Consider the following 26953-nt stretch of genomic DNA (forward strand, 5'->3'; position numbering starts at 1 on the left):
CACGGCCCATGCCAGCTCAGGCAAAAAGGCAAGACCCTATCTCAAAAATAACCAAAACAAAGGTGAACAGATGCAGCAGAGGTACGCACCAGACACTTTCGGAAATGAGCTATACAACTTGTGTGTGGAGGTGGGGAAACAGGAAGGAACACAGCAAGGGGAGGGGTGACACTGTCCAAAAAGAAATGTACTCATTAGCTGACCTCCGTTACTGTAGCCCTTCTGTACATCACCTTTATAATAAATTTTTTAAAATAACAAGCATGTAGTACTGGGTTCAAACCCCAATACTGAAAAAAAAATGGCTAGAGAACAGGTATTTTGGGCACATGAGGCTTTCCTCTGTCTCAGGCTTGTGGCCAGGCGGGAAGTGGTCACAGACAACAGGCAAACGGGTGGTATGACCCCTAGACACAGACATGTTCTTTCTGCCTTCTGGCTCGTGCAGGAAAGGAAGCACCATTCTATGCTCTCAGGCTGTAGAAAAACAGGTGGCGAAGGCTGCGCAGGGCTAACCATGTACAAGCATGTCAGACTGAAACAACGGGAGCCAACTACAGGGGGCTCCCTGCACTTGCCCCTGATCCTTCTGTAAACCTAAAAAGTGAAGCCAACCAAAAACCATCCCAAACCCAACAGCAAGAGGAAAAGACCACAAATTGACCAAGGAAAAAAACCTGCAGCCATTCCATTCTATGGAACACCAGTGCTCAGGAAGCTGAGGCAGAAGGACCAACCAACCCACACTGGGCATCACAAGAAATCCTGTCTTAGAAAAACACAACCAACAAACATAAAAAGGCTAAAGGCATGGCTCAAAGTGGTAGAGCACTTTCCCAACAAGTGCAGGGTCCTGAGTTCAAATCCCAACACCTCCCCATAAAAAAGACAATGGAAACTAAATACAGAATATTATGTCTTAGTAATATGAAAATAAAGCAAGCAGCCTCTTGTCACCTGATAAAATGGCTTATTTCATCCTCTGTGGGGAGGCAAGTCTTCTAGCAGGATGGGAGCCTGGAACATCATCTTGGACAAGATTTTGGGACCCCGTCCCCCTTTACCTCCCCTCAGAGAAAGCCAAGGAAAGAGGCTGGACATGGGCCCAGATCCACCTACAGCCACCACACCTAGTCACAACAGCAGCAAAACAAAGCCAAAGGAAAGACAAGGGGAAAGGCCAGGTGCGAGTGGAATCCTAGCTACTCAGGAGGCTGAACAGTTGAAAGAACATGTTTCAAGGCTAGCCCAGGAAGAAAAGTCCATGAGACTCCCATCTCTAAGTAACTAGAAAAATCAAAGAGCAAAACCAGGCTGAAACTCATGGGTCAAGTGATAGAGCACCTGTGGTAGAGCTTGAGGCTCCTGAGTTCAAGCCCTGGTCACAGAGCACACAGGCACTCGCGCACACGCGTGTGCGCACACACACATGTTACAGGTTGTTGCAGAGACCCAGATCACCAGGAAGCAGACAGGAGTCAGTGGCGCAGAGAATGCTCTGAACAAAAAATGGAGAAGGAAATGCGAACACAACAGGAAATGCTGAATGTGCGCCTAGAAAGGCGACTGAGGAACACACAGCTCCTAGCATGCCAGGAGCAGCTAGCTCTGCATGGGGGAATGATGGTCATTCTGACTTGCTCCATTATTCTGGTGTTGTGAAAGGTGTGGATAAGGCGGGGTGGGGGGGGGAAGGCACGGGCTGGGGCACAGTACAGAGCTTGCTTACGGGGCAGCTCAGGAGCCAGCAACACACTAGAGCTAGCAGCGGAGGTGTGCTGGACTTGTAGGAGAAGGAAGCAAGGGTAGAAGAACCCACCTGCACCCCAAAGCTGCCAGGGCACCGGCAGTACTGCCCAATGGTCAGGGCACCTCAGCCTCCCCGCACCCAGGACATCATGACCCTGCCTCACACAGATGACCACAGGTCAGGAGCAGGATGGCTGGTGAGCTCGCCTGCTCCACACCTCCGCCTCCTCCAGGGGCAGGCCAGCGTCGTGCAGGCCGCTCTCCATTCTGCAGCCTCAAAGGCCGTAAACAGGTGGCCCCACAGCTTCCCAGCTGGCTGCCATCCAGAGTCTTTTTGTTTTTTAAGCAATTGATTAAGTTTCCCCACGGCCCTCCTTGGGGTCAGTGGTTGGACAAATGCTGAGACCGCAGACCGGCACCTTGGCCCAGGAAACCCGGCAGTGACCACAGGGTCACAAGGCACAGAGGAAGTGGCTGAGCCCAGCGCTGGCCCTGCTCACAACCGGAGGTCTGAGCAGCTGTCTGCCCACAGGCTCCACCCAGAGCCGCACACGTAGGAAGGCTGCAGCCAACCTGGAGGGCCACAGGCAGCCTGACCTCTCATTTGGCCCGGCTCCATGTGCTCGGCTTTTTCCTGGGCCTTGAACTCAGAGCCTTAGCTTTAGCACTCAAGGCTGGTGCTCTACCACTTGAGCAATACCTCCACTTCTGGTTTTATGCTGGCTAATTGGATATGTCTTGGGTTTGTCTGCTCTGTCTGGCTTTGAACTGCAGTCCTCAAGTCTCAGTCTCCTGAGTAGCCTGATTACAAACGTGAGCCACTATACTGCCTGTTTGGCTCTTAAATGGCCAGGGGTGGAGGGCCACTGACTAGCCCAGGGCCTCCAACCTCCCGCATGCTGGCGTCACCTGGGTCTCAGCTGCCTGCATCTGCCCCTCTTCTTCCCCCACCCCGCCCCATCGCAGCTGCTGGTGCGCAGGTCAGCACGCCAGCTCCCGGGAAGACAACCCCGACTTGAGCTCCCAGCCCTATTTCTGCACTGAATGACCTACAGCAAGCAACTTGACCTCTGGTTCCTACGCAGACGACTCCAGCAAGGCTGGGAAGCTCCTCCACAAAGCCTGTGACCTTGGCCCCCTTCCTGAGGAATTAACCTCACACATCCCCAGAGAGGCAGAGGCCACGAGGAACAAAGTGTGATGACAATGACGTTGTTGGGCTAATCAAAGGTTTGTCTGAAACACAGGATGTGGGGGCTGGGGTGGGAGGGGCTGGATAGCCAGTCCCGTGTGGGTGGGGGCTGTGTCCTCCCCTCAGGTGCCTTTCTGAATCCAGATTCTGGGGAGGCGCTCAGGAAGAAGACCCCTGACGATCTGTGCTGCTGGTTGCACGCTGCCCCGCAGCTCCTGAGCGGCCGCCGCCCCTCTGCAGGACCCAAGGGTGGGCCCGGGTTGGGATGCTCTCATCCTGTCTGCACGCCTGCACCTGCAGCGCCAGCAAGCTCTCACCTCTGTGGGACTCAGCGGGATACCCCGGAGGTCCAGTCCCCGCGCGTGTCCTTGAGCTCCACACTGGAACAGACACCGTGCGCCCACCACACCAGCTGTTCCCCCAGGGGGCGCCATCACCATGACCGCCACCACTCAGTGGCGGGCTGTGCTCCAAGGAACACATTAGCTGAACCATGTGAAGACAAACAACAAAAACAACGCGTCATTAGGTCAAGTGTGGCTGACTAGGCCAGGCACACTGGCTCACTCTTGGAATCCTTGCAAGTGCAGAGGTGGAGAGCAAGATTGTGACTGAAGGCCAGCCCCATCTCGATCAGCAAGCCAGACATGGGGATACTTGCCTATGATCCCAGCTACACAGGAGGCAATAGGTTAAAAGGAGCCCATCCAGGCAGGCCCCAAGCAAAGCCACAAGACCCCACCCAAAACATAACTGAAGTAAGATACAATGGGGAACATGGCTCATGTGGTAGAGCATTTATCTAGCAAGGCCCTGAGTTTAACACACACACACACACAGACACACACACACACACACACACACGGCTTGCCTGGTTCGAGGGAGATCAAGTACAGAGAACTTTACAATTTGTAAATCAGGAGGCATGACCCATATGCTCTTCCTAGGTAGAAAAGGCACAAAGAACTTATCCCTCACAGACACAGGGTGGGACACTCCCGTACCCACCCAGCCCTTGGAGATGGGGCAGAGGAAACAAGGAGGCCCACCTGACTCAGAATGAAGACCCTGAGCTCTGAGCACCACAGTCAACACATCCAGACCCTTCCAGGCCTCATGGCTGGCCGTAGGGGAAGCCGGCACCCTCATCCATCAGAGCAGCACCTGAAGCATCTGCCTCCCTCTCAGAAGAGGGGCTGGGGAGCCAAGGAGACTCCAGGGCAAGGGTTGGAGGGTGAGACCAGCCGGAAGCAGAGGCCGATCACAGCAGCAGGGGAAGCAAACACAGCACCAGCAGGTGGAGGCCGAGACTCAGGAGGTAGGCACGGAGCAGGTCACCTGCCCATTTCCATGGAACAGGTGGTAAAAGGCAGAGAGAGGATGACACGAAGAGGGCTGGAACTGCACAAGCAGGCAGCCTGAGGCATCAGCCCACGGGGGCCACGGGACCTGCAGGTCGCTGCCCCCCCGCCTCTCCCCCCAAGTAGAACTGGGAGAGAGAGGGGAGGGCACAAGCTCAGTCAGTAGAAAAGCATGAATGGAGGGAGAGAATGGAAGGAGAGCAAACGCAGCCATTCAATACACATTATGTAAAAACTGAACTGCCGAACTCAAGGGTAGAGATGGGGGAGGAAAGATGGGGAGAAAGACTCATCAAGAAGCACTGCACTCCAAACCTGATACGGAGTTGTAACTCCTCTGTACAACTACTTTATTTTTGTCCAAGACCAGGACTCAAACTCTTTATTTTTAAGTTGTTATTATAAAGGTGATATACAAAGGGGTGACAGTTCTGTAAGTCAGGTAATGAGTACATTGCGTTTGGGACAATGTCACCCCTTCCCTTTCTGTCTTCTAGTTTTCCCTCTCTCATATAAACCCAAAAGTTTTAACACAGTGTCTAGCAAGGACCACTGCTGCATCTGTTCACACTCCGTCCCTGCATTTCTGTGCCCCCATCACAGTCCCAAAGACATATGAACAAAGAAATGGAACAAAAATAAAACAGTCAGGTACTAGTGGCTCATGCCTATAGTCCTAGCTTCTCAGGAGGCTGACCGTCCTCACAGCAAAGTCCGTGATACTCTCATCTCCAATTAACTTCCTCAAAACCAGAAGTGGTGCAATGGCTCAAAGTGGTAGAGCAAAAGGAGGGACAGCACCCAGGCCCCAAGTTCAAGCCCCACAACTAAAAACAACAAAAAGAAAAAAGAAGGAAAAAAAACTCTTGTTTATACTTCCCTGGAGTTCATTTCTACAAATGTTATTTTGTATGATCAGATGTACACAGACATTGTGCCTTTGTGTTCCTCTCCTAAGAGTGTCCCGCTTTGGTCTCACTGTGTGTGAATGAATGCCTAGAGTCCTGTATAATTTATTATGCAGGCCTTGAACATTTTTTTTTGTAGGTTGTGAGGTGTACATGCTGTCCCTCAGCTCTTCAGCTCAAGGCTACTGCCCTACCACTTGAGCCATAGCATCACTTCCGGCTTTTTTTTTTTGCTTATGTGGTGCTGAGGAATCGAACCCAGAGCCTTATGCATACAAGGCAAACACTCTACCACTGAGCCAACTTCCCTGCCCAGGACTTGAACTCTTGGTCTGATGCTTTCACTCACTGGCTAATGCTCTACCATCTGAGCCACGCCTCCAACCCCAAAAGGGTTGGTCTATTCTTTTGCACAACTATTTCATCATCTTAAATGGTCTGAGTTTGGAGGAGTGCCCTGAGGCTCCCCTCAAGGACACGGCCTGTCTCCTTTCTTCTTCCACAGCTTTAAGTGAACTTCTGGCCGGGACACAAAAGCACACATGTCGAGTGAGTGGTCTCCTTTCTGTGCTGTTCCAGAACAGGCAAAACTAATTCCTGGTGACAGGCGTCAGGAAGTGGAGGAGGTCTGCAGAGGGGCACGGGGTGTTTTCCGGGTGGTTTTGCAGATGCTTGCTGGTGTCAGAGCTAATGGGAATGTACACTTACAATGTGTGTTCTTGTCTCCAAGTTATAGCTACACCTAAAAAGCAACGCTCTGGCCCTTGGGGCAGGCTCCCCCATTTTCTGGACTGGTACGGGGGATCCGATTTTCTTACTATTAAAAATTCACGGTCCCTGGCTGAGAACAGCAGCTGCCTTCTGCTGGGAAAGTCAATGCCAATCAAGGCCTGGCGCAGACACCCCACAGGGCCTCCTTTCTTTTCCCTTTGACCCACTTCCCTGATAAGTGACAAGCCAGCCAGACTCTGGGAACAAGCACGCCCGTTATTCCCGGCCCAGGGCTGTGGGCTACATATTCCCTGCACTAATCCCTCCCGCCTGCATGGACGATGGACGTGAGCGGCCTGGAGACGGCGGCCCCAGTTGTCTGCCTGCCTGTCAGCCCCAACAGTGGCCTTCTGTTCGTCCTGCCGCCCCCGCCACCCCCATCGGCCCCACTTCTAGTTTCCCAGCCCTGACGGATGAACGTCTATGAAGACTACGTCTGGCGAGGTTCAGGGGGGAGGCGCGGGGGCCACTACGAGGCCCAGGTCTGCCTTTTGGGTCACTGAGGACACCGGATTCACGGGCCTGGTCCCTCAAAGCCCAGGACAGAAGGGCCGCACCCCTAAGCCCACCACCCCGTCCCCAGGCCATGAAGAAGCCTTGGAGACAAAAGTCAAAACAACAGGACGCAGACCCGGCGGCCAGGGAGCCGCAGGCTCACGAGGACGGCGGCCGTGGCAACTCCCAAGTCAGGCCCTGCTACTGCTGTTTTTAGCCCAATCCACATAATTGAAAAAACATGGGAGAAAAGCAAAGCCAGCTGCTTGTGGAGGCCGCCACGGCGGGGGCAGGGAAGGAGGCCGGCCCAGAGCCCGATGGCCTCGGCTGGCCCGGCCAGGGCCCTCAGCCTTCCCAGGGACAGGACCACATCATTCTGAGCCACAGACACCCGCGACATAGACCCCACGAGCCAAAGGTCCCGTTGCCCGCAGGATACCCTTGAGTCCAAAGCACAGGGAGGTGGAAGGGCATCCCACAAGAGGGGGAGGGGGGAATCGAGTCCAAATCCAGCCTGTGCTGACCCCAGCAAGACATGTAAGAAGCTATTCCTAGATGGGTGTGGTGGTACATGCCTGTAATCCCAGCACTCAGGAAGTTAGAGCAGGCAGATCATGAGCCAGCTTAGGCTCCACGTGAGACCCAGTCTCAATAACCAAAGTAGTGGGGGGGGGGGGGACAGGGAGAGGAAGGAGCAAGGAAGACAAGGAAGGAAAAGGGAAGGGGTAGGGGCACTGCCTGCCCTGCCCCACTGCAGCACAGCCTTGCATGGACCCAGTCCTGTGCCTTCCCAAGCTAAAGGGACACCACCGCGTCCCCAGGAGTGCCCTGCCCCTTTCACTGGGGCCCTGGCCCGGCTGCCATGTGAGCCTCTTCTTCAGGGGAGACTCCCCAATGCTAGCCAGTCTGCATTCCCTGAAACCCAGGACAAAGCAGGAGTCAGGGCACCTTGAGGATTTCTTCAACTCCAACTTCACGAAGCAGGAAAAGGACAGCTGACTGGAGCAGAGCTCAGAAATCCAGGAGCCGAGGCTGAGGCCCTGCCTTCAAACCAGAGTTGGGGGAGTGGGGAGGACAGTGCCCATCCCTGCAGCCTGCCACCGGCCACTGACCCTGGGAACCCAGGAGGCAGACCCCGCCCCACCTCACCAAGACTTTGGTTAGTGGGTATGTGATGGGCTCAGGACCAGGATATGTGCCTGAGCGGCTCAGGCACAGCCCAGCCCCTGCTCCAACCCCAGGGAAAGGGGACCACACATCCTCCAGCCCTCCCCCCCAGCGCCCCAGCTCAGTCCCTCTTGGCACCACCCAGCTCTGGCGTCTGCTTCTGATTCTAAACGTTCTGGGAAGAATCGCTCTCTTGGCATCAAATCAGATTGGCTCCCTGGCTCACAGTTCAAGTTCAAATTCAAGTACAGCTCCCACTTTCTGAGCATCCCGGCCTTCCTCCAATCCACTCCAGAGACGAGCACTGTTAGACTGGCCTCCCTGCAGAGGAGGAAAATGAAGCAGAGAGGCAAAGTACTTTTCGAAGATTGCACAGCCTGACTGTGGCTTGCCATTATCAACAAGGTCATTCAGAGCAGCTGCCACACAACTGAAAATTACCGCTCTGACCCCTGGGTCTGCGGTGCTGCGTTTCTGAATCAGAAAATCTTTTCGCAAGCCAAATGCCAGTGCTCATGCCTGTAGTCCTAATTACTCAGGAGGTTGAGATCTGAGGATTGAGGTTTGAAGCCCCTTCAGGGAAAAAAAAAAGTCCATGATACTCTTATCTCCGATTAACCAGCAAAAAGCTGGAAATGGAGGTGTGGTTCAAGTAGTAAAGCACTAGCCTTGAGGGAGTTCATGCCCCAACACTGGCACAAAAACCAAGTCTTTGCAAGCTCCCAGCCCCAGAGCCGCCTCCCCTGGCCTATCTGCATTTGTGTCCCCACTGAGCTCAGTCCGCCACGCTGGGGATGTGGGACCAAGCGGACACGCCTGTGCATCCACTGAACTCCTCCTTCACGCACCCCTGCCTTCACCCCAGGACGACACTGGCCTTTGATCCTCAATCTTCAGGACACTCATTCCTCGGAAGACCAGCGCGTGCCTGCATGAGGCCTCTGCCCACCAGGACCTCGGAGCCACGCTGCCAGCTGTGCCCGGCCAGGACCTACGGTTTCTTCCTTCCATCCCCCTGACGCCTCCGGGCCCCATCGCGCTGCACATGCGCTGGCCCGGGGTACACGGCCCCCAAGCAGGCTTTTCGCCAGCGCACTCAGCTTCTCCAGCTGAGTCTTTGTAGAAGAGTTTCTCAGGTTGGGGGGCAGGGACGGGTGGTCCCCGGGCAGCTGAGTCCCTGGCCACCCAGGGAGCTGTGTGATCAGCCCTACAGCTCTCCCGGGGACAGGGACAGCTTCTCTCCACATGTGTCAGTGCAGTCACATCAGACGGCAGAGCCTCCAGGGCTGGAGCCATCCCAGCCTGTAGTACCACCTCCTCTGGGAAGTCCTCCACCCTGGCTTGCACAGCAGAGCCCTGGATTCCCAGATCCCAGGCAGCTCCTCTGTGCTGCTCACTACATAGTCCTCCTCTCCCTTCCCCCTCCTCCTACCTCCTTCTTCCCTCCCCCCCCCCAACCCCTGCCAAACCAGCTGCCCCTCTCCCAGGACTCCCCAGACAAGAGTTTGCATTTGCAGAAAGAACAATATGCCCTTAAAGGGCTCAGCAGCGGGCACCAGTCCCCAGGGCTCAGAGGGTCCGGCTGTGGGAGCCCAGGAAGCAGAGAGGATGGAGGGCTGCGTGTCAGGCTGGAGTCTGGAAAGGAGACCAGCCCGCTCCATCCCTGGGGAGGGAAGTGACTGTGATTTCAGACTTCCCGAGAGGCCGCCCAGCTCTAACAGAGACTGTGCAGTGCGAGTGTGGATGGCACGCAAGGTAAGGCAGACTGTGCACCTGCTCCCGACAACACACGGGGCCCTCCCATCTCCCACACAAGGGCAGGCCGGGGGTCTCGCAGGCGAGGCCCTGGCCGCCATCCATCTCTGGAGGACAGAGGAAGAGCTTGGGTAAGCTCTTCAGGGACCCCCCAGGCTTCTCCAGCTGTGTGCCTCCCGTGAGCCCCCCGGGCCAAGCCTCTGGATCCTACCAGGGCTCATATCTTATTTTGCACACATCACATGGAATCTGTTAACAAAAGTTGCCTGCAGGAGTTGCTGGAACTTTTGGGTATCTGTCAGGCACCCCTGCATGATACAATTTTTGGGGTGTCCTAACCACCTTCCACAAATGTCTACATACAGCCTGTTTCGGAATACTCAGACAATGGAGACGGAGGCTGTATGGCACACAGCCAGGGCCTCGGACTCCCAGAGCAGACATCACCAGCTGCTGACCCAACAACAGTACTCAGCCAGGCATCACCAATCAATGAGGCCAACTTCCCTGCTGGAATATTGACGGACACTGCCCAACTAAGGGTCCAGAATCCACCTACTCCAACAGGAAAGCGGCAGGAGGGTAAGAAAGCTAGCTGCAGCCAGTAGACCAAATACCCCCCTCCAGTGCAGTATATGGAACTGAGGATGGGGGAGCAGGCTGGGCATGACAGCAGGGACTCACTCCACCAAGTCAGGCCCAAGGCATCAGCAGACAGATCATCTCCCCATGGGAAGACTATCTTCTAGAACCTTCCATGGTGACCTCAGGTTGGTGACTTACCCTCAGGTTAGCTCATCTGTGACAGGAGGGGTAATCTAGCCTGGCCAGGTTGCTCTCCACAATCACTTCACATGTCGCTAGTGCTCCCTCAGCCTGCTGTGTCCAAACCCCGGAACAGCAGGATCCCTCATGGCGACCCCAAAGTCCCCGGACCAGGGCCTCCTAAGTGACTGCAGAGCTGTTCACTGGCTCATGGTGCTGTCCATCTTCCCACTCTCACCTAGCCCCTCACCTAGCGTGCGGGCCGGAACCAGGGACTATCTGCACAGTGGTCTGCAGGATGCCCAGGGCCTAGGAATGTGGGGTGCACAGCAGGTGCCTCCTGAACGCGTAAGAGGATGCATGCGTGAAAGATGAATGAATGATTCAATGCGTGTGCCCTCATCGGAAGCGCCAGTCCTACATGGTAGGGTTCCTACTTTAAGAGAACCAGGAAACTGGCATCATCCATGCTTCTAGTTCTCAAATGTTGGCTCATTTCCCTCTCCCTCCTTGGGAGAACAGCCCACTGTGAGGGGAGCTCTAACTGACACAGTAACAGCCTCTCTGATGAGCAGCCGAGTCTCCCTCCGTTTATGATATTCTGTTCAGCTGGACGCAGTGGTGCATACATGTAATCCTAGCTTCTCAGGTTAGAGAGGTAGAAGGATCACAAGTTCAGAGTCAACACAAACAAGACCCTATCACAAATGAGTGCTTTACAGCACTTTTACATGCCTGTAATCCCAGCTACTGGGGGAAGCAGAGATCCATGGTCAGGCCTAAGCAAAAAGCACAAGAACCTACCTGAAAAATAAACCAAGCAAAAAGGGGCCGGGGGGATGGCTCGAGTGGCAGAGTACTGCCTAGCAAGCAGGAAGCCTTCAGTTCAGTGGTGGCATCACCAAAAAGAAGCAAGTGCTAGGGGCTAAGGTAGAGGCGGAAGGTGGCTCCACACAGGAGGGAGGGTGCGTCCTCAGGCAGCTCCATTAGGGCCGTGGTCATGGCCCGCTTCCATGAGGGCATCACAAAGGCAGGGGACTCTGTGGGAGTGAGGGGCCAGGGTGGACATGAACGGCAAGTCTCAGTGGACAGGGGAGAATGTGCATGAAGAACAGGAGCAGCCCCACTGTGGCCCCCTGCTGCCACAGGGCTGCTGCGCACTTGGACGGACGGAGGAGAAAAAGGTTACAGACAAGGAGGGAGAGCCCCTCAGGGCCCCAGCACCCCAGCCCTGCCACCCTGGTCACCCCACCCCACTATCCTGCTCTATACTAAACAGAGCTTGTTTTGTGGTGGTTGTTTTGTGCCAGTACTGGAGCCTGAACTCAGGTCCTGGGTGCTTTTTTTGCTCTATCACTTGGGCCACAGCTCCACTTCTGGCTTTTTTGGTAGTTAACTGGAGATACAAGTCTTACAGACTTTCCTGCCTGGGCTGACTTCAAACAAAGATCCTCAGCTCTCAGCCTCCTGTGTAGATAGGATTATAAGTGTGAGCCACCAGCGCCCAGTCCTATAATAATATTCATAGTTTAGGGTTCACACCTCATGCATTACTGGGTGATTACTACTACATGACCAAGTCATTACATGGTTGTACAGCCAGGGGACCCAAGGCTCCAGCAGGGCTGATAATGTGGCTGAGACTGTCCACCCATCTGCCTGTCAGGCACCGAGCCCAGAGCTGACCACAAATCTCAGCCATCTACTGCCCAACTCCATCTGGTGCAGGGCTAACAATGCTCAGAGCTTTTGCTAAAGCGAGCAGACTATGGACACAGGCTGCCATGTCTCCGGAGGCACCCGAGCTGGTGGCGGGCGCCCCCAGGCCAGGCTGCCTCTCCGAGTCCTGCCTCACCTGCTTTACAGGTCCTGCCATTGTCCTGGAGCTGCACGCCCGTGGGGCAGGCGCACGTGTAGAATGGCTCCCGCGGGGACAGCAGGCACAAGTGGGAGCAGCCGCCATTGTCCTCCTCACACTGAGTGTGGACTGGAAAAAACAAGTGAGAGAGTAAGTTCCAGAACCAGGGCACCTGACCCCCACCCAGTCACCACCCACAGCCCAACCACTGCCCTGCCACACATTTCCAAGTGAAGTAGCATCCCACCTCCTCACCTGTCCCTGCCGACAACCCCCAGCCCGTCCACGGAGTCCCAGCCCCTCCCTCCTCACTGCCTACCATCGGCTGTGTTGGACCATTAGCTTCATCAGCTTGTCTTGTAACTTCTCCAAGTCCAACTGTGACCTTCCCAGTCACCATCCCAGCCCAGACATGCCCTGCCCTTGAAGCTTCCCCATGCTGAGCTCCTCCAGCAAGGAAAACCTGCCCCCAAGGGCACCTCCCCCGGAAGATGCCACCCTTGCTCCTTGGCAGGACCTGGGGACTTGCCCACATAACACTGATGGGGAGCCTACGGCAGTGGGCTCTTGAGCACAGGCCCGCCTTGTCTCCTCCGGTACCTGGATGCCACAGGCCCCGCCTCAGGAGCCTCAGGTGGGGTAGCCATGCTGGGCATTTCCCCAGGTGCTTCTATGACCAATGAGCACTGAACATAGCAAAGGTGTCTAGGACCTGGGAAAGTGGGGCTCAGCATCTCTGAAACAGCAGATTTGCCTCCTTCCTTGTGTTGGCTGAGCAGAGATGAGTCCAAGAGCCATGGTGGCCCCAGCAGAAAACAGGGCAGAGGCCTGCCCTGCCCTCTGTCCGCACTGAGAACAGCTGCCGCCCCAGGACCCAAGCTCAAGTTCCAAGTTTAAACCCACAATGGCTCAGCCATAAATATCTGGTCCCTGAGGGAGTAGGTGAGCCTGTAACCCTGACCCAGAGATCCAGGGCCTTGGCCAGGATCCTACTGGACCCCAAGCTGGGAACTACCAACTCAGGAGTTTCCTTCCTCAAGGCCCCACCCTACCTCCAGACCCCGCCCATCGTGGTCCCGCCCACCCTGGTGGCTCTGCCCTCAAACCACTGGCTCTCTGCCATGTCCCGGACTCCACCCCATCCTTTCCTCCCGCTGGCTCCCCACCCTACCACCTGCCCCCCAGGCACTCACAGGGGGGCTGCCGCTCCTGGCTGAGCACCTGGATGTCCATGGGCGAGTAGAGGGAGCTCAGGATCTCCCTCCTCTTCTCGCCTGTCCTCTTGTTACAGGCGTGGATGGAGCGCGTCTGCCAGTCCGTCCAATACAGGGTGTCCCCGGACAACGTGAGGGCAAAGGGGTGCGTCAGGCTGCCCTCCACCACCTTCTGCCTACAAGGGAGGCAGAGGGCAGGGGTGAGACCCCTGAGGCCAGCTCTGTCCGAGCACAGGCGCCCCCACACCCAGCCAGCCTCTGGCCAGGAACACAGGGTCCCCAGGCAAAGTCCCCAGAGACGAAAGGTACGAACGGCAAGGAGTCACCCTGGGGACTGAAGGCAGCCCTCCTCCCCAAGAACGCCTGGACCACGTGCTCAGCCCTACAAATATCCTGGCTGTTTTCAGAAGGAATTAAATTTGGCATCAGGGAAGGAAAATGCCAGGCAAAGGGGAAGTCGTATTTAACAAGAGTACACACACTGCTGATGGGATCTGAGTTTGACTCAAACAGTGACATGTGGTTGTCTGAGGTCCGTCCACTGCCAGGACAGGCTCTGGCCCGCTGTGTGGCCCGCTGTGAGTGTGTGTCCTCTCTGATCTAGTGTTAGTGTTTAACAAACTGATAAATATCCCAGAAAACAGTTGGCATAAGGAAGTGTTAGCCTCTACCACCACCCCGCTGCTGCCACCCCAGACGGCAGCCTTTCCAGCCTCTGCACCCTCCGTAACTGCCAGCGCTGCCTGCACCCAAGAAGCCACAATGGGACACTGTGTCAAAGCTCAGTGTGGAAAGAAGAGACCCAAGAGAACCTGAGGCCCAGGCTGGTATGGGTGCCTGAACAGGCCCTTCTAGACTCAGTTCAACCTGGGGACAACTGAAGCGTTGGCCGGGAGCTCGGCTCTAAGCTCAGAACACGTGTGGGCCAGACCTGCCTGTGGAGCCACTTCTGATGATGCTTCTCCCTGGCCCCCATGCAAAACACCTGTGAGGTCCTGGCATCTGCCATCCATAGGCCCAAGAGGCACGCAGACCGTGCTCTTACGTGGGCCCGGCTGCATTTGCGGAGCCCCTCCACATCAGCCCTCACTGCAGACCAGGAGCTACACAGCGCAGTATTCATTCAGTCAACAAGAAAACCCTTCACCTGTCCATGGAGGGCAGATCTACATCTAAAGGTAATGAAGTTAGACTTGCTGCGCACACCAGAAAGCTCTGACAGCAACTACCCTGAGATGCAAAAGATCTTTCCTGGCATGCATTCATGTAATCCATTTTACTGAGCACCTACTATGTGCTAGGCTCTCCAGCCAGACCGAGGATGCAGGGATAGTAACTAAGCCAACCCTGCTGCTGCCTCCAAGATGCTGTGGAGCATGAGTGGGGGGCTGGGGTTGGGGGATAGCACTCAGTGTCAGAAACCAATCACAGCCCCTTAACTGAAATTCTGACACCTAAATTGAAAGCTTTGTTTTGTTTTGTCCTTTTTTCTGTCAGTGGCAGAACTTGAACTTGGGGCCTAGGTACTGTCTCTGAGCTCTTTTTGCTCAAGGCTAGCACTCTACCACTTTGAGTCACAGCACCACTTCCAGTTTTTCTGGTGATTAATTGGAAATAAGAGTCTCACTGATAGGGGCTGGGAAGTTGGCTCAGTGGTAGAGCGCTTGCCTTGCATGCCTGAGGCCCTGGGTTCGATTCCTCAGCACCACATAAACAAAAAGAAAAAAAGCTGGAAGTGGCGCTGTGGCTCAAGTGGTAGAGCGCTAGCCTTGAGCTGAAGAGCTGAGGGACAGCGCCCAGGCCCAGAGTTTGACCGGACCAAAAAAAAAAGAGTCTCACTGATAGCAGGCACTGGCCCACGCCTGTCATCCTAGCTATTCAAGAGGCTGAGATCTGAGGATTAAGGTTCAAAGTCAGCCGGGGGTAGGAAAGTCTATGCGACTCTTATCTCCAATTAACCACAGAAAACTGGAAGTGGTGCTGTAGCTCACAGTGGAAAAGCGCTAGCCTCAAGCAAAAAGAGCTCAGGGACAGTGCCCAGATCCCAAGTTCATGCCCCACAATGGACAAAAAAAAAAAAAAAAGTTTCAGACTTTCCTACCCAGTCTGGCTTTGAACCATGATCCTCAGATCTAAGCCTCCTGAGTAGCTAGAACTACAAGCATGAGCCACCAGTGCCCAGCTGGACGTTTTTGTTGCTCTTTTGGCAGCAAAACCAGTGCATAGATGTCAGCTATGTAGTCCTTCCCGGCTGGCTTAGGGTAAATTTCTGCATCTGCTGTGGAAACAGTCACACAGCAGATGGAGGAGGCCACCCCTCCCGCCCCACTTGGGGGGGGACTTCAGAGTGCCACCGCTACTGTCTTGCTGCTCTGAAGTTCTCCAAAGTGCCAGACAAATCCCTCAGATCCCCAGGGTTTCAGCCTAGAGGCCTGAGGTAAGAACTGCCTTCAAATGCTCTGAGGGCTGCAGGGCACCAGGGGGAGGGGTGCCACGGGGAAGGGCACCCCAGGCGGGTGGGGACTTACCGGAAAGAGCCATCCAGGTTGGCACGGTGGATGAAGCTGAGCTTGGCATCGGCCCAGTACAGCTTCTGCTCCTCCAGGTCGATGGTCAGCCCATTGGGCCAGTAAATGTCTGAGTCCACGATGATCTTCCGGGCACTGCCATCCATCCCCGCCCGCTCGATGCGGGGCGTCTCCCCCCAGTCTGTCCAGTACATGTACCTAACGGGGGAGGGAAGGGGAGGGGAAGCGGGCAGGCGGGGAGGAAGTTACCACGTTGGTGTTTGGTTCCGATCTCTGACATGGATTCTGAACGCTCACCCAACCAAATGTCTTGTTATTTCTTTTGGAACATGGAACATGGTCTCAGTACAGATCCCAGGCTGGCCTTGAACTGGCTCTGTACTCCCCGCTGCCCTTAAACGCTCAAGCCCTTGGCTTCCAGAGTTCTGGGATGGACTACTTCCAGCGAGCGATGACCAACGTTGGGTTTCAGGAGTAGTTAGGGATCAAAACAGAGTCATGTGTTGCTTAAGACAGAAATACAATGTGAGTGAGTGAGTGTGTGTGTGTGTGTGTCCTAGGCACTGTCCCTTAGCTTTTTTGCTCAAGGCTGGCACTCTACCACTTGAGCCACAGCTCCACTTCTGGCTCTTTAGTCATTAATTGGAGGTAAGAGTCTCACAGACTTTCCTGCTCCCAGGCTGGCTTCAAACCATGACCCTCAGATCTCAGCCTTCTGAACAGCTATTATAGGCTTGAGCCACAAGCCCCTGATTTTAAGATTTTTTTTTCTTTTTTAAGGATGACGAGAAATGGGTCACTAGGTGCTATGACGGACTTGACTGTGGTGGGCACGAGGGGGTGGTGACAGCACTGGGCCACAGTCCTCACACACACCACGGGCCCGTCGGTCATCCCGCAGCGCGGAGCGGAGAGCAAGCGGGAGGCCCTCAGTCCCCCTTCTCTCCCAGCTCTTCTCCGGTGCCCCATGAAATCTATGACTTAAATAGTTCCGCTTGGTGTTGGATTCTATTTCTTATAGCTTTGCTACTCGGAAGATGCTGTGAAGGAACAGAAGGCAATCTGAAGCATGCGGGATGGAATGTGTTTAGTGCCGAAACGAACACTAACAAATGTCCAGCTCCAGAGAGGGACAAGGGTAACAGGGGCTGCCTGTGGGACCAGGGGCACCTGGGAACCTCAGGACCTTCTGCATTTTCCCTATTACCTGAAAACAACTCTTAAACAGGTCTGTGCCCGCGGCTCACACACACCTTCATCCCAAGCTGTACGCGGGAGGACCAGGTACCAGCCCAGTATGGGCAGGAAAGACCAAGACTGCCTCCGGGGACAAAAGCTGGACAGTGGCATGGCATACCTGTCATCTCATCAACGCAAGGAGGCCTAAAGTAGCTTAGGTGTGCACCAGGCAGGTAGTGACACCCTATTCTAAATAACTGGCAAAAAACAGGGCGGGAGGCGGGAGTCAGCAGTGCAGCACCAGCAAGGTCCCCAGTATGCCTCTCCCCCACCCACCCACCCACCCACACACACACACAAAGAAATGACAAGCGCTGCTCCCAGGCAGGTCTGTGGGTTTGAAGCTCGTGGATGTATATTCTCCAGCAGGGGGCTGGCATCCCATGTCTGTGGAAAGCCTCCACAGCCTTCGGGGTCCCTCGCTTGGTCCCCCTCCAGGGAGTGGACACGGCAGGCCTGATGCCTGCATCTAGGTTCCCAACCTGGCTGGCACTCTGGGTTACCACAGGAGACGCCCCCAGCCTGGGAGACACAAGGTCCCCTCCAGGAATGGAGGTACCAAAGACAGCAGGGGAGGGCAGTGCCAATCACCCTGAGAGCCCACCTCCCACTCTGGCTCCTGGGAAGAGGGCACAGTGCTCATTCGCCAGCAGTTCCGAAGGCTGAGCCTCCCTGAGCCTCTGGCCGCTCTCCAGAGCCCAGCGAGCTTCCCTTCCTTGGCCTCCAACTCCTCACAGGTAAAACTTCATTTGCTGCACCAACCTTGAGCTGGCACCAGCGACCACCTTGATCACCAGGGACCTTGTGACCAGGCTCAGCTGTGCCCCTTGGGGTCGCTCAGAGACACAGCGCCAAGGAAGCTCTGTGCCACAGGAGACCCCCAACACCGGGCTTCCCAGCCAGGGGTTCCCGAGTCAGGACCCGCACCCCTTCCACAGGAGCAGGCACGAGGGTGGTGGAACCAGGGCACAGGGGCCTCGTACACGACCCCTGCCCTGTCCTCCCGCGTGGGGCCAGGGCCGCTCATGCTGCCTGCCTCGAGCCCCAGCAAGCAAAGCCCACACCTCTCGCTGACTCTTGGAAGTGTCTCTTGTGGCATCTTCTTTGTTTGAGGTAAACAATGCCACACAGAGGTCTGGGACAGAAGCTATTCCTCCCGGCTTTCCCAGCCCCGGGGCCTGGAGAGTGCCCAGGGCCGGCCAGCCTCTGAGGAGATATCAGGCTGCAAGGCTGGTGCTAAGGCGGGAGCAGCGTGGGCCCAGGGCCTCCTCATGGAAAATGTGCTCGTGGGGAGCACACTCTTCAACCCTGCTGCAGGGCAGGGCCGGCCAGCTGGGTAAAATGAGGAAAATCCACTCCTGGCCTCACAAAGGCACTGTGAGCAACCGTGCCAATTCAGAGTGGGGCCAGCAGCACCAAAAGGAGGGGCGGGGTCCACACAGATGGGAGGTAGTTGGAGAGCAGCAGCCCCCAGCTGGCTGGTACAGGCAGCCAGGCTGGGCTGCGACCCTCCGGACCCCAGATGCCAGGGAGCCAGTTATCCTGAGCCTGCAGTGCCTCTCGTGCACATGCAAATACACACACACACACACACACACACACTCTCTCTCTCTCTCTCTCTCTCTCTCTCTGCCTGCACACCTGCATGGCCAACTGAGCTGCCCACACTTGACTCTGCTCTGTGTGTACACCACCCAGGAAGGCAGAGGGAGGTCAGGACCTCCACAGGTTCCTAGTGTGAAAGCCACATTTACTGAGACTACAAACTGTCTGTGGTGTTTCCCAGCTGATCTATGACACGCCTACCCCTCTGTACAGACGGCGACACTGAGGCCCACCTGTAGAGCACACGCTAATGCAGTTGTTCCTTCCTTCAACACTGATCCCTGGCCTCGTGCTGGTGGCGACGCCCACAAGCCTAACACTACTCAAGAGGCTGAGATCTGAGGATCAGAGTTCACATCCAAGACTCTTATCTCCAGCTCACTAGCTAAAAGCCAGAAGTAGAACTGTGGCTCAAGTGGTAGAACATTAGCCTTGAGTAAAAATGCTCAGGAACAGTGCCCGTGCCCTGAGTTCAAGTCCGGGTCTGGCACACGCACCGCGCACGTGCACACGCACACACACACACACACACACACACACCAGATCCCAAGTCTGGCCTCCTTCGGTTGCAAGATTGCAGTAATAATTGCGGGTACAGATCCACACCTACCCTAAAACCTACACCCACTCTAGCAAGAGCAGAGTCCAGCCTGAGTCACACCAGGTGACTCCACTGGAGATCTGACCTCCCCACCCCACGTCCTAACTCCTGATCCCCACTTCACTCAGGTCCAGACTTTGACCCCAGGGCCTTTGCACTGGCATCTCCCTTTGTCCAGAATGCTCTTCTCCTGACAGCTACACAATTATATCCTTATCTGCTTCAGATCTCTGCTCAAAAGTCACCAAGAGGCATCCCAGGGGCCAATGCTCTGACTCAAAGCACCTGGTCCCCGGCCCCATCCCTGCCCTGTTTGTTCTCCTGGTGGCACCTGTCCCACTTCGATATCCCCCTCTCCCCACCTGAGCACCATGAGGGCACGGAGCGCAGACAGAAGAGGAGCTGAATATTTGCTGAACACCAGCAGGGAGAGGGGAGAGCTGCCGCGTCCAGGTGGGAAGAGGCGGAAACAGGGTAGACAGAGACCTAAGAGCGGCCTGGAAGCCAGCCCCGGGCCAGGCTCCGCCCCTCAGCCTCTCCTGTCAAGGAGGCTGTCTGATCAGCTGCCACTTCCAGAAAGCGGTGTGGGTGCACAGGTGGGGGGGACAGGGAGGGAGGGCGCTTCTCTGGGGCGGGAGGTCCAGGGAAGCCATTCTGGCAGGGCAGCCGGAGCCGTGGGCAGCAGTGTGTGGCCAGCTGTGATGGCTGCTCAGTGGGAGGACCCACGGGGAGCTGGCTCAGGGGTGTTCCTCATGGGAGGGAGGGGACACTAGAATGCTCAGGCCTGACCTGAGAGTCAGAGCACGGATACACATACACACCTCCCTTACGCTCAGTCGTAAGATATATGCTCACCCACAACACAGTACCACAAGCACACACGCATACCTGCATGCCCACTCGGGCTGTGCACTCGTGTGTGCTTTTTCATGCGACACACTCATGAACACACATCGACACGTTTGTATGCACAACATGCTACGCACAGACGCCACACTCCCACCCACCAATGCACAGAGCAGGCAGCCCGGAGGCGCCCCCGCCCCCACGCGGCCCCATGCGCCTCCTGCTGACACCCCCCACCGACCCCGCGCGTGCCAGGCACACAGGTGGGCTCAGCTTCCACAGCACCCCTTCATCTGGCTCTTCCAACCCTCAGATTTGAACAATAGCGGACGGCCCTCTACCCAACATCCCAAGCAGGCCCAAGGCATTTGAACGAATCAGGTTCACCAGCAGCTTGCTCTAGGCCGGTGGCCGCCCTCAGGCAGGGAGGACACTCCCAGGGGGAATGGCCAAGCGGGTGATAGCAATGCTAGATGGGGACACTGAGGTGCAAAGCAGAGCTCAGAACTATGGCAGCAGAGGGCAGCCGCTGTCTGGAGTCCGGGGAGCCCCAGCGGCCCAGCTTCACCAAGGATGGTGGCACACGGGAGGACGGTCTATCCAGGCTGTCCCTGCCGCTTCAGCTCAGAACGCCTGCTGGGGCCATGTTGCCCAGGTCGGGCTCAAGCCACAGCTTCTCAGAGCCTTTAGTGACCCTGACCAGCTAATCTACAAAGTGCTGCCAACATGGCTGAAAGCAAAAGAATTAAAGAAAAAGAGCCGTGTGCCAGTGGCTCACCCTGCAATCCTAACTATTCAGAGGCTAAGATCTGAGGATTGTGGTCCAAAGCCAGCCTGGGCAGCAAAGCCCTGAGTATCTTCCAATTAATCACCAAATAGCCAGGCGTGTAGCTGTGGCTCAAGTGGTAGAGCACCAGCCTTGAGCAAAAAAAAAAAAAAAGGTCAGGGACAGGGTCCAGGCCTGGAGTTTAAGCCCCAGGACAGGCACAAAAATCATAATAATTAGGAAGCAGGACCGTGGGAAAGGATGGCGGGTTTACCCGTGAGCGGGGTCCAGGGCGATGGCCCGCGGCTGGTCCAGGTCCTGCCAGAAGAGCACCTTGCGGGACGTGCCGTTGAGGTTGGACACCTCGATGCGGTTGGTCTCCGAGTCTGTCCAGTACAGCTTCTTGCCCACCCAGTCGCAGGCCAGGCCGTCGGGCGACACCAGGCCGGAGATGACCACAGTGTGGGCGGCCACCCCAGTCTGGTTCAGGTAGGCCTGCTTGATGGCCTCCTCGCTCACGTCTGTCCAGTACACGGCTCCCGTAGAGAACAAGAAGTCCACGGCAGCCGCGTCCTCCAGCCCGCTCACCACCACGGTGGACTCCGGCTTCACTCCGCCCGCGTCCACCAGCCGCACGTCCCGGCGGTTGGCAAACAGCAGGAGTGGAGAGGCTGTGGACACAAGCACACTGTGAGGACGGCAGGACAGAGGGGGCGCCTGGCACCTGCCCACCCCATGCCCCGGGGCCGGGACTAGCCTCTGATTGGACCCACATGGCTGGTCTCTCCCCCCAAGAACGGTGACATCCTGTGTGTTAGGTCTTGCCCTACACATCACTCTGCAGAGAAATCTGATGCAGAGGAGACCAGAGGAAGACACAGTCCTGGCCCTGCTGCCCAGCAAAGGCCTAGCCAAGGGGCCAAGCTGAGAGGTGGCTCAGAAACCTGCAGGGCGGGAGGTGTGGCTGGGCTGCATTGAGCCTCCGCCCAGTGGCTCTGTGGCGGCTGTGCCAATGCAGGTCCCATCCCAGAGCTACGGCCGGCGCCTCCCCGCTGTGAGTTCCATGTCTTCCCCACAACGATCGAAGACGTCCCCACCAAAAAAAAGAAAAAAAGGTTTAAAGCCAGCACTGGTGGCTCACACCTGTCATCCTAGCTACACAGAAGGCTGAGATCTGAGGATCATGGTTCAAAGTCAGCCTGGGCAAGAAAGTCCATGAGAATCTTTTTCTTTTTGTTTGGTCAGTCATGGGGCTAGAACTCAGGGTCTGAGTGCTGTCCCTCAGCTCTTCAGCTCAAGGCAAGTGCTCTACTATTTGAGCCACAGTGCCACTTCTGGTTTTCTGCTGATCTATTGGAGATAAAATGTTTCACAGCCACCGGGTGCTGGTGGTTCATGCGTGTAATACTAGCTATTCAGGAGGCTGAGATCTGAGGATCGAGGTTCAAAGCCAGCCCAGGCAGGAAAGTCTGTGAGACTCTTATCTCCAATAAACCACTCAAAAACCGGAAGTAGCATTGTGGCTCAAGCAGTGGAGCACTCGCCTTGAGCTGAAGAGCCCAGGGACAGTGCCCAGGCCCAGAGTTCAAGCCCCACGACTGACAAAAAAAAAAAAATGTTTCACAGCCTTTCCTGCCCAGGCTGGCTTTGAACGGCAATCCTCAGATCTCAGCCTCCTGAATAGCTAGGATGACAGGCTTGAGCCACCAGCACTGGGCCATTGGAATCTTATCTCCAAGTAACACCACCAAAAAGCCAGAAGTGGAGCTATGGCTCAAGTGAGAGCATTACCCTTGAGAGAAAGGTCAGGGACAATGTCTAGGCCAACTTCAAGCCCCAGGACTGACACTAGATAGATAGATAGATTGATCAGCTTAGAGGCCTCTCAGAAGCCACCCCCAAACACCGTTGAGCGCTCCCTGGACCAGTGCCATGGAATGAGATCAAGCTCCCGCCTGGCCTCCACAGCCTCCAGCCTCTGGCCTCCCAGCCACCCTGGCACCATGCATCTGGGTCTCCCAGACATCAGGCTATCTCCCAGGCTTCATACCATCAGACCAGTGAGGTCTCTCTCTCTTATACTGGTCTGGAGGAGAACGGGGGGCGGGGCGGGGGAGATCAGACATCATCACAGGCAGCCCGTGAGGGTCCGGGGGCTGCACTAGTAGGTAGTCAGCAGCGCTAGGCTGGGCTGGCCACAAACTCTCCACAAATAATCAGCACTTGGCTAGGGTCAGCTGACTTTCCTCCTGGGAGTTGCAGACCACTGGGGTCCCCACACCGATGGGGACCACCAGCCAACCACAACACCCACACTACCAAGAGATTCCTTCAGACATAGAGATCAAAACAAATTGCACTTGAGCAGAGAAAGCCCTAGAACTAAATCCTGTGCCGACCTCCATGGGCCCCTTAGCAGGAAGAGCCTGCCTGGGCCGCTGCCCAGGGGCGCCCAGGACTGCCACATGTGGGCAGCAGCAGAGCCGGCTCCATCTGGGCCCCTCCTATTTTCGGAGGACTGCTCTGAAGGATGGGGAGACGCAGGGGGGCCTGAGATCAAGACCACTAGAAGCAGGAGCACCAAAACTTCTTCTCCAACATCATCACAAAATAACCTGAGCAGAATGGGGCTGAGAGAGGCTTGAATGGTAGAGTACCTGCCTCATAAGTGTAAGGCCCTGAGTTCAAATCTAGTACCACCAAATCAAAACCACCTCTATACAAAATGGACAAAAGACTTGAACAGGCATTTCTTCAAAGAATATGCACAAGGCCAAGCACTGGTGGCTCACACCTATAATCCCAGCTACTCAGGAGGCTGAGCTGAGGACTGAAGTTCTAAGCCTACCCAAGCAGGAAAGTCCATAAGACTCTTACCTCCAATTGACCAGCAAAAAGCCAGAAGTAGAATTGTGGTTCAGGAAGAGTGCTAGCCTTGAGTGAAAAGGCTCAGGGATAATGCCCAGGCCTGAGTTCAAGTCCCAAGACTGTCCCCCATACACGCACACATGCATGCACGCACACATGCAAGCACAGCGATGCACAAATGGCTGACACATACATAAAAGATGCCTAGTCTCTCCAACCACTAGGAAAATGCAAACCAAAATCACAGTGAAAAGCCACTTTGCACACACTAATTAGGATGCTGCTACTAAAAGAAAAAGCAAGCAAGAAATGGCCCAGGCACAGAGGTTTGCACCTGTGAGCCACACTGGTGTAGAGGACTGAGGTTCAAAGCCAGCCTATGCAAGAAGTTTGTGCAATACCAGCTCAACAAAAAAAAAATTCTGTGTGTGGTGATATACACCTGTAATCTCAGCTGTTCAGGATGTCCAAATAGGAGGCTCACAGTCCAGGTTGGCCCTGGCTTAAAGGTGATACTCCAGTCAAAACAGAATGGGAAGGAGGCGTGGCTCAAAAGATGGAGAGTCACTTAGCATGCACAAGATCCTGAGTTCAAGCCCCAGTACTGTCCAAAAGTGGGGGGGAAAATCCCTTTCCTCTCCCCACCGTGTTCAGAGGATGGTCCTCCATGTGCAGGAAACGCAGAAGCCTCTGCGCATGGAGGCAGCTGCTCAGAGTGCTCCCGCCCATAGAAGCCCCAATCTCAAGACACCGAGCTCGCTCTGCCCTGGGGAGGAGACCCGGCTTCCAGGGAGGATGGGCTGGCCAGAGGATGGGAGGCCTCACCCTTAGGAGGCAGTGGAAGAGCGGGAAGGTGCCCAGGACCAGGGAATCCGTGAAGGCTGGAAGGATGGGGTGGGGGGCACCAGCAGGCTGAGGTCCCCCCACGGCACACCTGGGCAATGTGTGCTCCCATTCATCCGCAGCCACCTGGCCACCTGGCGCAGGACCACCAAAACCCTACTTCCTGTACGCGCGGGAAAGCTGGGTGTGCCCAGCTCCCCAGTGCCAGGTCTTAGGTTTGTTGTCACACGTCCAACCAGGGTGTGATGTGCTGGGGCTTGCTGAAATTCCATGCTGTGGTGCTAACCTGGGAGTCCCCAGTCACGTGCACACACTACACACACACACACACACATACTACACATACACACATACCACTCTCTCTCTCTCTCTCTCTCTCTCTCTCTCTCTCTGTGCTATCCTCAGGCCCCGTGGAGCCCTCTACCAGGTGGGCCCCGCCCGAGGAGCCCTTGTAAAAGCAGGCAGGGAAAAGCCCGACTTGGGATGTGGCTTTCCTCTCAGCTCCTCTGCCAAGAAAGCACTGTGGGAGGATGGACTGCGGCTGAAGGAGCCAGGCTAGGAACGCAGCAGAAGCTTCCCTAAAGCCCGGTGCCAGGGCAGGAGGGGGGCCTGGGCCCAGCCCAGGGAGAGGGGTGGGGCGGCTGCAAGCCACCCAGGCACACAGGACCCAGCTCTGCTGGCTGTCTCTCCACCAACTGGAAAGACCACATTTCCCCAGTTTAGACTTGGGGCAGTTCAGGTGTACGCTGCTTCAAAGGCGGAAAAGGTGGGGGTGTTGTAATTTCTTGGGTCTTTCCCCTGCCAAATCTGTGGGAGCCTGAAAGCCAGCCTCCTAGGAGAGAGGGCCAGCCAGGGTAGCATGGCCAGGGCAGGCAGGCTCTGCCCAGGATAGGCTCCTGCTTCTCAGACCAACTTGAGAAAACCACACACTTCATTTCAAAGTCTGAAGAAGGACCCACATGGTGTTCTTGTCTCCTGGGCAACTGACTACCCTGGGTCTCGTGTGGGTGGCACACTGCCCAGGCCCAGCTGACAGCACAGACCCTCCACCTTCTCCCAGGGAGCCCAGGCTGAGGCTGGCAATGACATGTGAGATGGGTGGCCTCTGGTCCCGTCCACCAATCAAGACCTGGCTGGTGTGAGCGATTACATGGGAGAGGCGTGGCCAGATCCCAAGTTGAACACACCTTCCTGTGCCCAAGGTGGAATCCATACCAGAGGGAAAGTGCAGAGGAGAAAGCAGATACTAAGAGAAAACCACAGGTGGCTAAGGGACAGGACACCTCCCACCGTCGTTCCCCAGCACCCAGCACCTGCTGGAGTGGGTATTTCACATGGAAATAGATTGGAAGCAAGAAACGTAATGAATGGGGAATTTTGGTGGCATTAGACATCAGTGCTGGGAATGGGGCAGATGGGAGGGGAGGGGAGAGTAAGAGAGAAGCTGCATTCTAAGCGAGGGAGGCGGAGACTGGTGCAAAGGTCCTGAGGTGGAAGTGCAAGAGGGTAGAGCATGTGGCTGGCAAACACGGCAGTTGCTGGTCCCAGGGCTCCTTTCCTGCCAGGCCTCGCAGAGCCTGCTTCCTTCCCTGCCCTCTCTCTGTGGAGCCCCCTGTGGGTCGGGTCCCCTCCCACCAGAGACACTGCAGCCTTTGGCAATAGACCTCAGGATCAGGCTGGTGGCTTGAACTCCAGGAAGTGATGAGAAGAAACCCCAGGGAAATTCCAGAAAGAAAAGAAGGTTAGGCAGGAGGCTTGGAAGGGGATTGGGGGCCTTGAGGTTGCACCTTGGTGTCTCCAGACTGAAGAGAGCAACAGGCTGGATGCAGGACGGGCGGGCCTGGCCATCTAAATACCCAGACCCACCAAAATCACCAGGAAAAACACAGGTGACCAAGGACAGAGGTCAGGACAGATCACCAGACAACACTGCAGAGCTAAGCTAAGGGACCTAACACCCTGAGGCTTCCCTGGCACTTTATACCAAGAAACTCAAAAGAATATTTTTTTTTTAATCTGCCCAGAGCTAGTTGGTGGCTCATACCTGTAATTCCAGCTACTCAGGAGGCCAAGATCTAAGGATCATGGTTCAAAGCCAGCCCGGGCAGGAACGTCCATGAGTCTCTTATCTCCAATAAACCACCAACAAGCCAGAAGTGGAGCTGTGGCTAAAGTCAAAAACTCAGGGACAGGGTGCTGGGAAGGTGGCTCAGTGGTAGAGCGCTTGCCTTGCATGCATGAGGCCCTGGGTTCGATTCCTCAGCACCACATAATCAAAAAGAAAAAAAAAAAAAAAGCTGGAAGTGGCGCTGTGGATCACGTTTGCCGGGCGCTGGTGGCTCACGCCTGTAATCCTAGCTACTCAGGAGGCTGAGATCTGAGGATCGCGGTTCAAAGCCAGCCCGGGCAGGAGAGACTGTGA

At 55.7% G+C, this 26953-nt stretch overlaps 1 protein-coding gene across 1 annotated transcript in view; it reads right to left on the bottom strand.

Annotated features, from left to right (window-relative positions):
• The window catches only part of Lrp5 (low density lipoprotein receptor-related protein 5), a 63384-nt gene extending 41892 nt beyond the window's left edge, over window positions 1–21492 (bottom strand). The window contains exons 1-4 of the mRNA XM_013021151.1: window positions 21095–21492; window positions 15764–15961; window positions 13215–13411; window positions 12019–12150 (exon numbers count right to left, since the gene is read on the bottom strand). Coding sequence (XP_012876605.1) covers window positions 12019–12150; window positions 13215–13411; window positions 15764–15957 — 523 coding nt within the window. The 5' untranslated portion in view covers window positions 15958–15961; window positions 21095–21492. The remainder of the gene's footprint in view (window positions 1–12018; window positions 12151–13214; window positions 13412–15763; window positions 15962–21094) is intronic.
• Between the last annotated feature and the right edge of the window lie 5461 nt (window positions 21493–26953).

This window comes from Dipodomys ordii, unplaced genomic scaffold (assembly GCF_000151885.1).
Source record: "Dipodomys ordii isolate 6190 unplaced genomic scaffold, Dord_2.0 Scaffold54, whole genome shotgun sequence".
Taxonomy (NCBI): Eukaryota; Metazoa; Chordata; class Mammalia; order Rodentia; family Heteromyidae; genus Dipodomys; species Dipodomys ordii.